Source organism: Heterocephalus glaber, unplaced genomic scaffold (genome assembly GCF_053883595.1).
Source record: "Heterocephalus glaber isolate CG9 unplaced genomic scaffold, H.glaber_assembly_v1.0 deba00001608, whole genome shotgun sequence".
Lineage (NCBI taxonomy): Eukaryota > Metazoa > Chordata > Mammalia > Rodentia > Bathyergidae > Heterocephalus > Heterocephalus glaber.
In genome coordinates this window covers 30,631,077-30,644,921 of record NW_028258379.1, presented here as the reverse complement: position 1 = coordinate 30,644,921, position 13,845 = coordinate 30,631,077, and the positions used below count along the sequence as shown (strand labels likewise).

The following is a 13,845-nucleotide window of genomic DNA, read 5'->3' as shown; positions in this document are numbered from 1 at the left end:
AACTTCTTTCCCTCATAACTAGTAAGATTGATAGTGTCTCTTCTGAAATGTGTAACTCATAAACCAATTGATATATAAGCTTGACTCTCCTTTTTACTGATTCACACAAATTCCTCATATGTCCTGAATGTGAACTCTTTTCCAGTATGTTTATTGCAGTATCTTCTCTGTGGGTTACCTTTATACTCTTAAGTAGTCTTGACAAATGGAAATTTTAGATTTTAATATAATTAAATTATTTTCGTAGTTACTGTGTTCTTGTTCCATTTAAGGAGTACTTCCTAATGTTGTAAAATCTTTCTTACAAATTAACTTAAACACAGAACCTTAATTGTTTTTCCTTTATATTTAGTTTAGATCTACAACCCCCTGGAATGAGTTTTTTATGAATATGTTTGCTTGAATGAAGCATTTTTCCCTATATCAATATCCAGTTTTTTCCCCTCTGCTGTGTGAAGCCACCTTGATTATAAATCAGGTGTCCATAAAATGGGTATCTCTTTCAGGGCCTATTATTCTATTCTGTTGATCTATTTTTCTATTATTCTGCCAATATTCTCTTCTTAATGCTCAGTATAGCAAACCTTTTGATTTTTTTTTTGCTAAAGTTTACCTTTTTGTTTACTCTTGGTCCTTACTCTTTGTATATAAATATTTTCTGTTCATCTGTCACTTGATTTCCAACTTAATCGCATTGTAGTAAGCAAATATTCTTTGTATGAGTTCAGTCCTTTAATTTTTAAAAGTTGCTCAATGTTTCTCAGCACATGGTCTATTTTTATGTTTATAAATATTTACTTTCTTCTTGAAATTCAAACAATTCTTTTTCACTTAAAAGATGTTCTATATGTAATTAGAAAAACAAGAGGAAACTTAGATCACAAAATATAGAATTGTCTTGGGGCAAAGAAAAGTACCAACAGTTTATCAGGCTGCCTTAAGAGCAAGATTCCTGTCTGATGTCTTGCATAATACATCACACAGTTAGAACTCTATAAATGCATGCTAATTTTATTTAGATATTAAAGGCATGTAATTTAATGTGACTTGAAGCAAAATTTTCTCCTTTGCCTTGCGTGTACTACCTATTTGTTAATAACTCCAAGAAAAGAATGTAAAATATTAGAAACACTTGCTTTTCAGGATCTGCCCGGGCATCTTTTGGAGATAGAAAAGCAGAACTTTCCAGTCTATCCCATCATGGACCCAGCTATGATGTATATAACCCATTCTACATGTATCAACACTTTTCACCTGATTTGAGTCGGAAACGTTTTCCTCCTCATTCAGAAGCAACAAGACTATATGGATCAGGTATAAAAATTATTTTTTTATACTTTTTCCCTGTGTTTTTTAAAAATTTAGGAATCAAATTAAGACACTGACAGAAATGCTTATTATTAAAAACAACTTTAAAAATAAGAGAAAAATCAACCTTTATAAATGTTTTGACCATCATGTCTTTTCTGTTGTCATGATTAATATAAAAATTGAAAAATTAATGCATTGTCTGTTCATAGTTCATAATTCTATTTAACTTTTCCCTTTTTGGAAGTTTTGTTTTTGAGTTATTTTGTATCCATTTTATATGTTATCTAACCAATAAACTCTACAATAGATAATTATGAGCTTTTTTCTTTTCTAGTCAATTAAAATGAAGTTTAAATGTCATAATGTGATTAGAAATATAAGTAAATAAAATGCTTAAGTAATTATAGGATGTTTTAGTTTCATATTTGAAACTATCAATGAGAGACTACTATATACATCTCTGATTCACAAAATTTTCAGTTTTCAGGGTCAGGTACTGAAAACAAAAAAGAAATAGTTACTTAAGGGCCTGTCTTGTGCTTAAGAGGTACACTAGAAATATCAGGAGTATGTGGGATTCCGAATTGATTTTTTTTAATGTGAGAAGTGCTTATAAAATAATAGTCACATTACATTTAGCACAGAGTACTCACAATCTCTTAGTTTATTCTTAGAAAGATTGGAAAATATAAGCAAAAAAACCTTTTTGATATTTGATGTGCATGTGAAAATGTGTTTGATTTCTATTGACTTCAGTTTAAATACAAGTAAAATAATTGAAAATGTTTTAGATTTCACCAGAAAACGATTTCTTATGTAGATTTGCACATAATGTTCATGATGTATTACTGTACAGATTTAGATTATGGTAAATGAGTAGGATTACAGTGTTTTGTTTTCTTTACTATAATAAGTACTTTTTTCTTGTCCCTTTGTAGTTTGTGATTTAAGAACCAGCAAACTACCTGGTTCCCCTGGGCTGAGCAAGTCTATGTTTGATCTTACAAGTTCATCTCAGCGATTCATCCAGGTAGTTATATAAATTTAATTAGATGAGACAGCATTTTTTTTCCAAATTAAAACTTCAGGAATGTATGAATTCCCTTAGGAATACCATGGTGTGTATTTTTGTAGATGTACAGATATCTATTCTAATACCTGAACAATAAATACTCATCATTTCCTATATGCATTATTTTAGGAAGGACTCAGTTGACTAATAAAAGGCAATATTTTTCTTTTGCTTTTCATGATTTTTATATCTCAGTTGGTATGCACTTATGGAATCTTGAGGCAGCTGTAGTTTAAAATACTGCTATATAGTAGTTAGAAGCATATAAATTTAACCTTCCTTATTGAACATAACCAGCTGGCTATTAAAACATGGTATTTCTATTCAGATCTAGGACTTTGATTTACTGATATTAACATAGTATGCTGTTGTTGAGAATTTTTTTGATACTTTAAAAATCTTTCAATTTTAGTGCAAGTAAATTGTGACTAAAATTGGCCGGGGCCAGAGATTCAGCTCAGTGGTTTTGCCCCCGGCTGCACAAGCGCAAGGATCCGAGTTCAATCCCTGGCACCAAAATAAATAAATAAATAAATAAATAAAATTAGGAAATTGAGAGAAGCAACATAAAAAGACAAATCATCTGTATTCCTGCATGTGAAAGTAAAAATACTGTGAAAACTATATACTTATGGACTTCTTTCTCTGTGAATGTATATACATAGTTCTGGCAAGTTAATTTTTTGCAGACTTAATGCTTTATAGCAACTGTTACTTAACATGTGTCAGAAATGCTTGAGAGCTTGATAAAATATGATTGCCAGGCCTTGCCTCCAAAGTTTTTGTGGGGCCTGAATTTTTATTTCTACCAAGTTCCTAAGTGTTGCTGACATTGCTATCTGAGGGACCATGTTTTAATAATGCTGTTTTACATGTCTTTAGGTAGGTGGCTACTTCCAAATATATTTTTGTTTTTTATTAATGTTTTTAACTATGAAATTTAAGAAGTAATCTCTTTATTATAAAACCAATCCCAAAACAGCAAAGGTTTTCCAATATATTATCTAGTAAGATATTAAAGATTTTCCTGTAACATACACAGAAAGCTTTTTTCCCCCATTTATTATTTAAAAATGGAGAGTTCTGACCAATAACACTATCAAAATGGCCAGTATGCACTTTGATACTAGAATGGGCATTGGCACCTAAATTTCAGAATCCTTTAGATTTTATACGCAATTTCTGACTAAAGAAGAATTTTATTTGTAGAGACATGATTCATGGTCCAGTGTACCCAGTAGTTCTTCTTCAAGAAAAAATTCTCAAGGGAGTAACAGAAGCCTAGGTAAGGAATAAAGTATACTATTTTATACTCTTAAAGGAATTATTTCTTTTCATTAGTAGGCTGAAGTGTATATGAGTAGATTTTTAAAATTCTCCCTGATTATGTCTGTGTTGGCAGTACTATTAACATATGGATACTCAGATCAGAAGATCCATTTCTCAGTGTTTAGGCATGAGTGAATTGTTTAAAAATTGATGCTATTTCGTATCTTTTGTTTTAAAGTAGATGAATGAAGGAACTTCCAAAAGCATTTAGTACTAAACCTTATAAATGTTATTTGGGAAGATTTTTCAGCATTCAATCCCTCCAATTTGGTTTTTAGTCATGTGCTTTTTATAGTACGCTTTCCTCCTAGAACTTCAATAAGAACATAGATTTGTCTTATTAAATTGGAAACTTTAAGAATTAATTACAGTATTTTTCAATTATGCTTTTAAAATTGGATTGTGTCAAAACTTAATTGGGTTAGAAACATTGCATAGAATTTTAAACATCTTTATCCTTTTATAATTCAGATACAATTACTCTATCAGGAGATGAAAGAGATTTTGGGAGATTGAATGTGAAATTGTTTTATAATTCTTCAGTAGACCAGATCTGGATCACAGTTTTACAGGTAAATTAGTGTAGTTAATATTTATTACAAATTGCATATATAGATTTTTTTAGTATATGCTATTGCCCTGTCCTGGGAAATGGGCCAATATTGTCTTTGGAATTTAGGATTCTATAGTATTTTGCAGAAAATCGTGTTCAATAAAGTATTTAAGAAAACAAATCTGCTAGGCATGGTGGCATACCCCAGTAATCCCAGCTATTTGGGAGACTGAAGTAGAGGATCACAAATTGGAGGCCATCCTGAACAGTTTAATGAAACCCTATCTCAATAAATAAAGTATTGGAATGTATAGCTCAATGGTACAAAACTTGTCTTCCTGTGTAAAGTGCTCTGTGTTCAATCCCCAGTACCAAAAAAAGAAAAACAAAAATATCTGTAGTATGATGGAAATATCTATGTTTTTAACTTCAAGAAAGTAATTAACTGAGCCTGGTGATGCATATCTGTAATCCCAGCATTCAGGATGCTGAGGCAAGAGAAACACCAAGAGTTTAAGGCCAGCCTGAGCTGCATAGAGATTTCAAGGCCAGCCTGAACTACATAGTGAGACTCTGTCTCTGAAAACCAAAAAAAAAATAAAAATAAAGAGAAAGAAATGGATATGACATTTAGAATATTTAATATGGATGAAACATATACTAAAGTTTATTTTTAAATTTATCTAAAGTCATTAGTTTAATAAATGTATAAAATATTTATACAAAGTCCATTGTAAAGTTCAAACTATGCTTTTAATCTTTTCTAGTGCAGAGATTTAAATTGGCCCTCTAGTTATGGAGACACTCCAACTATTTCTGTAAAAGGAATACTAACATTACCCAAACCAGTGCATTTCAAATCTTCACCCAAGGAAGGTTCCAGTGTAAGTGGCTGTTTGTGTTTGAATTGCTTTTCTGGGTTTTTTTTTCCATGTTTGTCACTTTCATCAATGTAAAGAATGAGAATAAGAAAGTGTTTTATTTTGAGGAAACTAAAAATTATGAAAATAATGCTTAGGAAGAATTTTTAAGGATATGGAAAAGTGTTCTTAATAAATGAAATAAAGAGCAATCAAAAGTTGGGATGTGAATATGTATGTGTATATATCAAGATCTCACTTTGTGAAAATATGCATCATAGAAAGTCTGCATGGCTTTTGCAAACAGGAAGGGAACTAAGAGCTGCAGAGAGGGGAAGGCAGAGTAGGGAATTAAAAAAAGAAGAATAGGGGCCGGGGATTTAGTCAGTGGTTTCGCCACCTGCTGCGCAAGCGCAAGGACCCGAGTTTGATCCCCGGTACTGGAAAAAAAAAAGAAGAATTAAGATGTATTTTGTACATGTACCAACTCCCCACAATAAATGTTATCATCATGTACTGTGAACATGTACTAATAAATTTTTTTAAAGAAAGTTGACATGGAAATAAATCTTAACTCTGGTTATAATCCTAACACTCAAGGATGAATACTTTCCAAATTAAACATCTTAATTTTTGGTCTTCAAGTGTAACTAAGTTAACTTAGAAAAAGTTAGGAAAAATATTCTTATATTAAAACCTGTATGGAATCTTTTGTTTTTAAAATTTATTTTTATATATCAGGTTGTTTGGGAGATCCTTATTTTGGCAAAATGTGGCAAATGTGAAGTAAACCAGCACTCTTGCTTAATTTGTAAGCTTGTTAAGCACTTTATGTATAATATATTATTGGTGCTATCTGATGGTTTGAGTGTCTAAAAAAGAAAGATATCTTAGTGGATGGAAGGCTCTTAGAAACACAATTCTGGCTGGAGATTTAGCTCAGTGGTTCCACCTCCTGCCTTGCAAGCAAGCACAAGGTCCTGAGTTTGATCCCAGGTACAAAAAAAAAAAAAATCACAATTCTGACTGGATAGACATATGTGATTATATATAATAAGAGTAAAATTTGGGGCACAGTATCCAAAATATTTATATTAGCTGCCCAGGTATCTTACCTTTTCAAAGGATGTGCTTAAACATGATAAGAAGATAGTATATAGCAAAGAATAGTCTGGTCTGGTCTTTGTTAAAGAGATAATTCTGCCCTCAATGAGAAAAGTTAAAATCTAAGTATTGATTGTGCTCTTATATGTGATTCTTAAACCACCTTCAACTATTGGAGAATGTGGTAAGTGGCAGGAAAAATGCTCTAGAACCAAAGTTGTAAAACTTCTAATTTTTGAAAAGTAAAAAGCTATATTCTGGTGAGCTTGATGTTGATACTGACCTGAAAATTCCTAAGTAATTAAAAAGATTATTTATGAGGTTACAGAAAGTAGTATTCAAGATAAACTAGAAAAACAAGTTTTGGCCCTTCTCATTTTCATTTACATTAAAAATATTTTTATCACTGTAAAAAAATCTTTCCCTGAGAGATTGAAGATGATATCAGAAAATGGACAGACATCCCCTGCTCCTGGGTAGGAAGGATTAATATAGTGAAAATGGCCATACTTCCAAAACTGCTATATAGATTTAATGCAATTCCAATTGAGATCCCAGCAGCATATTTCATAGACATAGAGAAAACAATCCAAAAATTCATTTGGAACAAGAAGAGACCCAGAATAGCAAAAGCAATTCTAGGTAACAGAGACATGGCAGGGGGTATCACAATCCCTAACCTGCAACTATACTACAAAGCTACTGTGATAAAAACAGCATGGTACTGGCAAAGAAACAGACTTGAGGACCAGTGGAACAGATTAGAAGATGCAGAAACAACGTCAGACACACTCAGCCAACTCATCTTCGATAAAGAAGCCAAACACTCTCACTGGAGGAAAGATAGCCTCTTTAATAAATGGTGCTGGAAAAATTGGGCTTCAACTCGCCAAAGTTTAAAAGTAGACCTGTATCTCTCACCATGCACTAAACTAAAATCAAAATGGATTAAAGATCTAAATATTAAAATAGAAACTCTGAACCAGTTGGAACAGAGGTTAGGTAGAACCCTTGAAGATATCGGTGTAGGAAAAGATTTTATGAAGAAAACCTCAGTTGCCATGAACTAGCACAAACAATCAACAAGTGGGATCACTTCTTCTTAAAAGGCTTCTGCACAGCAAGAGAAACCACCAGCAGTGTGAAGAGACAACCCACAATTGGGAAAAAATGTTCACCTGCTCTTCCTCAGACAAAGGTCTACTATCTCGAATCTATAAAGAGCTTAAAAAGATCAGACCTTCCAAATTTAAAGACCCAGTCCAAAAATGGGCATCTGAAATGAACAGACATTTCTCAGACAAAGAAGTAGAAATAGCAAATAAATACATGAAAAAATGTTCAACATCACTGGTCATTTGAGAGATGCAAATGGAAACAACACTGAGATTCCACTTCACTCCAGAAAGAATGGCTGCTATCATGAAATCAACCAATAACAAATGCTGGTGGGGCTGTGGGGAAAGAGGAACCCTGCTCCACTGCTGGTGGGAGTGTAGATTGGTGCAACCACTGTGGAAATCAGTATGGAGATACCTCAGAGAACTAGGACTAGAAGTCCCATTTGACCCCACTATTCCACTGCTGGGGATCTTCCCCAAAGAATTAAAAGAATCATACCACAGTGATATATGTGCACCCATGTTCATAGCAGCACAGTTTGTAATAGCTAAAACTTGGAAACAGCCCAAATGCCCATCAACTGGAGACTGGATAAAGAAAATGTGGTTTTTTTTAATAAAATGGAGTACTTCTCAGCCATAAAAAACGAGAAATTAGAGACATTTATAGCTAAATGGATGCACATTGAGGCGATACTCTTAAGTGAAATAAATAGGACACACTTGTGTAAATACCGAATAGTTTCTCTGGTGTGAGAAACTGAAAGTGTAAATAAGGACTAAATGTATAATAGGTCATGTGAAATAGGAAGAAAAGGGGCAAAGGGGAAGGAAGTGGGAGGGCTAGGGGTAAGGATAGAAGGGAATGGTATTAATATGAGAAAATGGAAAAATAGGGACAAAATCTTTGTAAATGGGGAGGACTGGAGGGGTTGAAGGGAGGGCTGGGCAAGGGTGAAAAATAAGAACCAAGAGAGACTATGTAAAGGTGCAAATTTCCAATGATGAATGTCATTATATTGTATACCTAAAATATACCAATGATTAGAATGAATAATCGATAATATAAAATAGGAAGAAAAGGTCCAAAGGGGTAGGGGTAGTGGGAGGGGTAGGGAAAAGGAAAGAAGGGAAAGGAAAAATGATGAGAAATGGAAAAAATGGAAATAAAGTCTTTGTAAATAGGGAAGAGAGGAGGGCATGAAAGGAGGGCTAGGAATGGGGGAAAAAATAAGAACCAAGATGCATTATATAAAGGTACAATTCCCAGTGAGAAATGTAATTGTGTTGTATACCTACAATGTACCAATAAAAGAATTAAAAAAAAGAAAAATCTTTCCTTGGGCCGGGGATTTAGCTCAGTGGTGCCACCACCTGCCTCACAAGCGTAAGGTCCTGAGTTCAATCCCTGGTACCAAAAAAAAAAAACTTTCCTAGATGTAAAATAAAATATTATTTTGAAAGATATGTCAACCTTTCTTTTCAGTCCTCTTATTTGTATATTTTATACGTTTTATTTTTAAGGCTATTGAATTTATGGAAACTTTTGTATTTGCTATTAAACTGCAACATCTACAAACTGTGAGGCTTGTATTTAAGATTCAAACCCAGACTCCCAAGAAGAAAACCATTGGAGAATGTTCTCTATCACTCAGAACTCTTAGCACACAGGAAATGGATTACTCTTTGGATATAATACCACCTTCAAAAATATCTGTAAGTGCTAATAGTATGATATGTTAAAAGTATTTTATACTTTTAGAATGGTTTAATGGATTGGCTTTTGTTGGAGAATAATTTGCACACTAGAATATAAGAGGATCAAGAACGCCCTCAAAAAAGCAATGATATCACTTAAAAATATTTTAGAAATAATTTGTTGTTTTCGTTTTTTGTTTTGTTTTGAGACAAGGTCTTGCTATGTAATTCAGGCTGACCTTAAACTCACTATTTCAGTGATAGTAAACCTATAGCACGTGTGCTGCAGTGGGCTGTTTGTTATCACTGAAAGCTCTAAAAGGTTTGGCATCACTGTGCTATGTGGTGCAGGCTGTCCTTGAACTCATGGCTATCCTCCTGCCTCAGCCTCCCTCTCAAGTGCTGGGATTATAGGCATGCACCACCATTACTAGCAGAATAATTGACAAAAGTTAACATTACCATTTTTCTTTCTCCATTGGTAAATAAACTTGGGTGTGCTAAATCTTAGTAAGATCTGTAAATGTTATGTTCTTGCCTTAGTCTCATTCTTATTCTTTTTGATGCATGGACAGTAATGTTTCTGTATTTGAACAGCTTTGTATTTCTCTTATTTTTCACTCTGGGGGTTTTGTAATCCATATAAGTAGACTAGTTTGTGTTATATTTCACAGACAAATTTACCAACTGTCTTTTGCTGATGACCAGAAATACCAAAGAGCACATTTTCATTTTACCCCTTCTCTAAGTCTCCTTCATTTTACTGTTTGCCTCAGGTTTTCTTTGACCTTTTCCTTATTATTTACTGCCTCATTGCTTTGACTAGCTTCCTCCCTTCCAGCTTTCTCTGGCCTGCTTCCATTCAGAGTAGCAATTCAACTCTTAATCCACAAATCTATTTATTTTAGGAATCTTGTCTTTTATTTTGGTAGTACCTACTCTGATTTCTAAAATTAGAAAAAATAATATCATACATACTTTTAAACCATATTTAATTTACTCTTAAAAATAATTTGACAACATATAATTCTTTTAAAAGTACAGCGTATTTGGTTAATTTCACTGGCAATTTCTTCAGTAATACTACTTAGGAATTTAATTTGTTTTTAAGTTGAATTGTCTTTTTGTTTTTTTTTAAAGTTCAGTATGTAGATATAACTTGTATTTTCAGAACCTATGCAAGTTAATACCTTCAATTTATAGAATATATGACATTTATCTTGATAACTTTCTCTTTAACTTATGGCTATGAATATCAATAGAAAACAATGCTTTCAGATTTTCTAACTATAGTGCCTTATATTTGAATTTTTGAAATATTTCTAAAGTTTATTATTCTAAATTTATTAATTATTGAATGGCATTTTTTTATATGTAGGTTTGCCATGCAGAACTTGAACTGGGGACTTGTTTTCAAGCAGTAAATAGCAGGATTCAGCTGCAAATTCTTGAGGCACAGTATCTTCCAAGCTCAACACCTCTGACTTTGAGTAAGCATATCAGTGGTTCAAAGTGCATCAAATGCAGAGAGAGGTTACAATTAGATAAGCATCAAGAGATCAGTGGATTAAAATCTTCACTGGATAAACAACCAGTAGTTATGATACTTTGATTGGCTAGACCTGGTTCACTTGGCCACCCCTAGATATGGAGGTCTAAGGTCAGCCCTACCTCAAGGGCTGAGAGGAGGATAAGAGTGCTCTTTTTTTTTCTACCAATGGAAAAGAACTATCCAGAGATGGCAAAAGCAATAGATGTCCACTATAGCTAGAAAGACTAAAAATAAATGAAACTGAGCATTTAACTCCAGAATATAGAAAAACAGCAAACATAGGACTATAGAAGTAAAATTAAAGCTAAATTTGAAGTTGACTAATACAGAGACAACACCAAAAGCTTTTACTTTGAAAGGATTATTAGATAAATCTAGCTGGTTACATGAAGCAAAAAGTAAGGAAAATATGAATGATATTCTGAACAAAGAAGAGGATTTAATTTCAAATTCAGAAGACATTTGATAATAGATGACAGTCTCATAATTAATGTATGCAGCCTCATGTATAATTATACTAATAAATTTGGATATCCATACAAAAGAAATGATTTTCTAAGAAATTAACTCAAGAAGAAATTTTAAAAGAATACCATGAAAAGGTAGTTAACAAACTGCCTCTAATAAAAAGCACTGAGCCAAGATAATTTTACTGTAAGATTCTACCAAACTCTCAAGAATATATAATTCCTATTCTGTATAAACTTTTTAAAAACATGCTAAAAACATAGAAAACATGATTCTGTGAGGTTAACATATTCTTGATATCAAAATAGAATGAAGGGCCCAGGATTTAGCTCAGTGGTTTCGCCACCTGCTGCACAAGTGCAAGGACCAGAGTTTGATCCCTGGTACAAAAAAAATAAAATAAAATAGAATGAATATCACACCAAAAAAAAATAACTATAGATTGATATCACTTGTGTCAGGTAGATGAAAAAAATCCTAAAATAAAAATATTAGCACTTTCTGCTTGAGCTGTAGGCATCATGTGTCAGACTAGGAAGGTCATATATATATATATATTCATTCTAAAATCTACCACTTGTGCAGTACTGGACACTGAACTGAGGCCTGTCTTGTTGTCCTGTGTATGCTAAGCAAGCACTCTACACTGAACTACACCCCCAGCTCAGATGTTTCATATCTTTCAGATATATCAATGTGAATTTTCCCTAGTGCAGTTTCTAATTTGTAAAAGTTGACTTCCCTTCACTCTTTTTCCTGATTTTTGATCAGTCTTTGGTGTTAGGTATATTTTTCCCAATGCTTATTATTATTTATGGGAAGAATAGTTCATGCAAACTCTTGTAACATTGTTGGAAGCTCTGCATGTCAAACTTAAGGAATAGAATTTTTTTATTTACACATGTGTGTCCTATTTATTTCACTTAAAAGTATTACCTCAATGTGCATCCATTTAGCCATAAATGTCTCTAACTTCTCATTCTTATGGTTGAGTAGTACTCCATTTTATTTTAAAAAACACATTTTCTTTATCCAGTCTCCAGTTGATGGGCAACTGGGCTGTTTCCAAGTTTTAGCTATTACAAACTGTACCACTCTGAACAAATAGTTTCTCTGGTATAAGAAACTGAAAGTGTAAATAAGGATCAAAATGTATAATAGATAATGTGAAATAGGAAGAAAAGGGACAAAGGGAAAAGGGAAGTGGGAGGGGTAGGAGAAAGGAAAGAAGGAAATGGAATTAACATAAAAAAATGAAAAGATGGAAATAAAGTCTTTGTAAATAGAGAGGGTTGGAGGGGTTGAAGGGAGGGCAGGGGAATGGGGAAAAAATAAGAATTAAGATATATTATGTAAAGGCACAAATCTCCAATGCTGAATGTCATTATATTGTATACCTAATATGTACCAATAAAAATAATTTTTTTAAAAAGAATAGATTTTTTTTCTAATGGGCATATACTTAACTGAAGTCTCAAACAAATAATTTTTCAAATATAAAATTTTGAAATACTCTCAATGTCCAATGAGTTGGCACCTCTCTTTTGTATAATCCTTTTTAACATGTACTCCTCTGCTGCCAAATGTTATTTATGCCTACAATTCCATGTTGTTCAAACTAGAGGAAGATTAAAATTCATTTGAGGATATAGTAGTTATCTGTAAAGTGTGGTAAAAGTTATGAAGTTGACTAGAGATGTTTTCAGGTATCAAATAATAGCTCTTTAAACCTTTAAAAAGGCCTATTTATATATTTTTTTACACAAAACATAACGTGTAGATATATATCTTTATGTGGTATTTTAAATAAAATTTCTAAAGTCAGAATTTCTTGTTTCATAGGTTTTTTTGTGAAAGTGGGAATGTTTAGCTCAGGAGAATTGATTTATAAGAAGAAGACACGTTTACTGAAGGCCACCAATGGAAGAGTAAAATGGGGCGAGACTATGATTTTTCCACTTATACAGAGTGAAAAAGACATTGTTTTTCTCTTTAAGCTTTATAGTCGAAGCTCTGTCAGAAGAAAACACTTTGTGGGCCAGGTTAGTAGGGGGTTTTGTCTTGAATTTCTTCTTTGTATCTTTCTACACATTTAAGCAGTTAACAAAGGCAATACAGGATAAAGTTGAAGTTGAATAGAGTAAGATTCTTTAGGATAAATTAAGTGTATTGCCACAAAAATCAAATTTTGTTAGATTTTTTTTCTTTAATACAAGGAGATAGAATTTCTGATTGATCAGACTTATCATTAAGCCATTTTCTAAGCTTGTCAACTTTTAAAAATAATATTTTTTTAGTTTTTCAGTACTACTGACTCCTTTGTAGAAAGGGAGAACATTAAGTATTCAAGTCAAACTTTTCAAGATATTTGGCTATCAAATTAGTTTGTTTCACTTCAATTTAATGTTTAACATGAACACTTTTTATATGCTGTTAACTAAGTTATGTTAGATTTTGAATTCCTAGAAAACATTTTTACAGAGGTTGAGATATTGTAGTCAATTCTGGTATTTCAATTAATCTATTTAAAAATTTCTATTGTATAAGCCACTATAACAAGGCTTACTTGCCAATCCTGTAGGAACTTGTTCCCCTTTTTAATTTTTTTCCTTATTCTCAGTAGATTAGTAGTGGCAGCTGTCCATTATCTTTTATCTTTGTCTTAATTACAGTTGTTTGAGCCACCTTTAAATTCTGAAATCTACATTACTGGTTTAAAAGCTTCTGCTTGACAATATGATGTTACTCACAGTCTACGTGAAATCCTCAAATTATAT

At 32.5% G+C, this 13,845-nt stretch overlaps 1 protein-coding gene across 4 annotated transcripts in view; it reads left to right on the top strand.

The window, feature by feature from the left end:
• Tc2n (tandem C2 domains, nuclear) overlaps positions 1 to 13,845 on the top strand; it is a 66,724-nt gene that overhangs the window by 18,915 nt on the left and 33,964 nt on the right. For all 4 annotated transcript variants that reach the window (XM_087195488.1, XM_087195489.1, XM_004837060.4 and 1 more), the window contains exons 4-11: positions 1,144 to 1,314; positions 2,250 to 2,341; positions 3,593 to 3,668; positions 4,184 to 4,284; positions 5,033 to 5,149; positions 8,875 to 9,066; positions 10,427 to 10,538; positions 12,911 to 13,110. In XM_087195488.1, the coding sequence (XP_087051614.1) occupies positions 1,144 to 1,314; positions 2,250 to 2,341; positions 3,593 to 3,668; positions 4,184 to 4,284; positions 5,033 to 5,149; positions 8,875 to 9,066; positions 10,427 to 10,538; positions 12,911 to 13,110 (1,061 nt within the window). The remainder of the gene's footprint in view (positions 1 to 1,143; positions 1,315 to 2,249; positions 2,342 to 3,592; positions 3,669 to 4,183; positions 4,285 to 5,032; positions 5,150 to 8,874; positions 9,067 to 10,426; positions 10,539 to 12,910; positions 13,111 to 13,845) is intronic.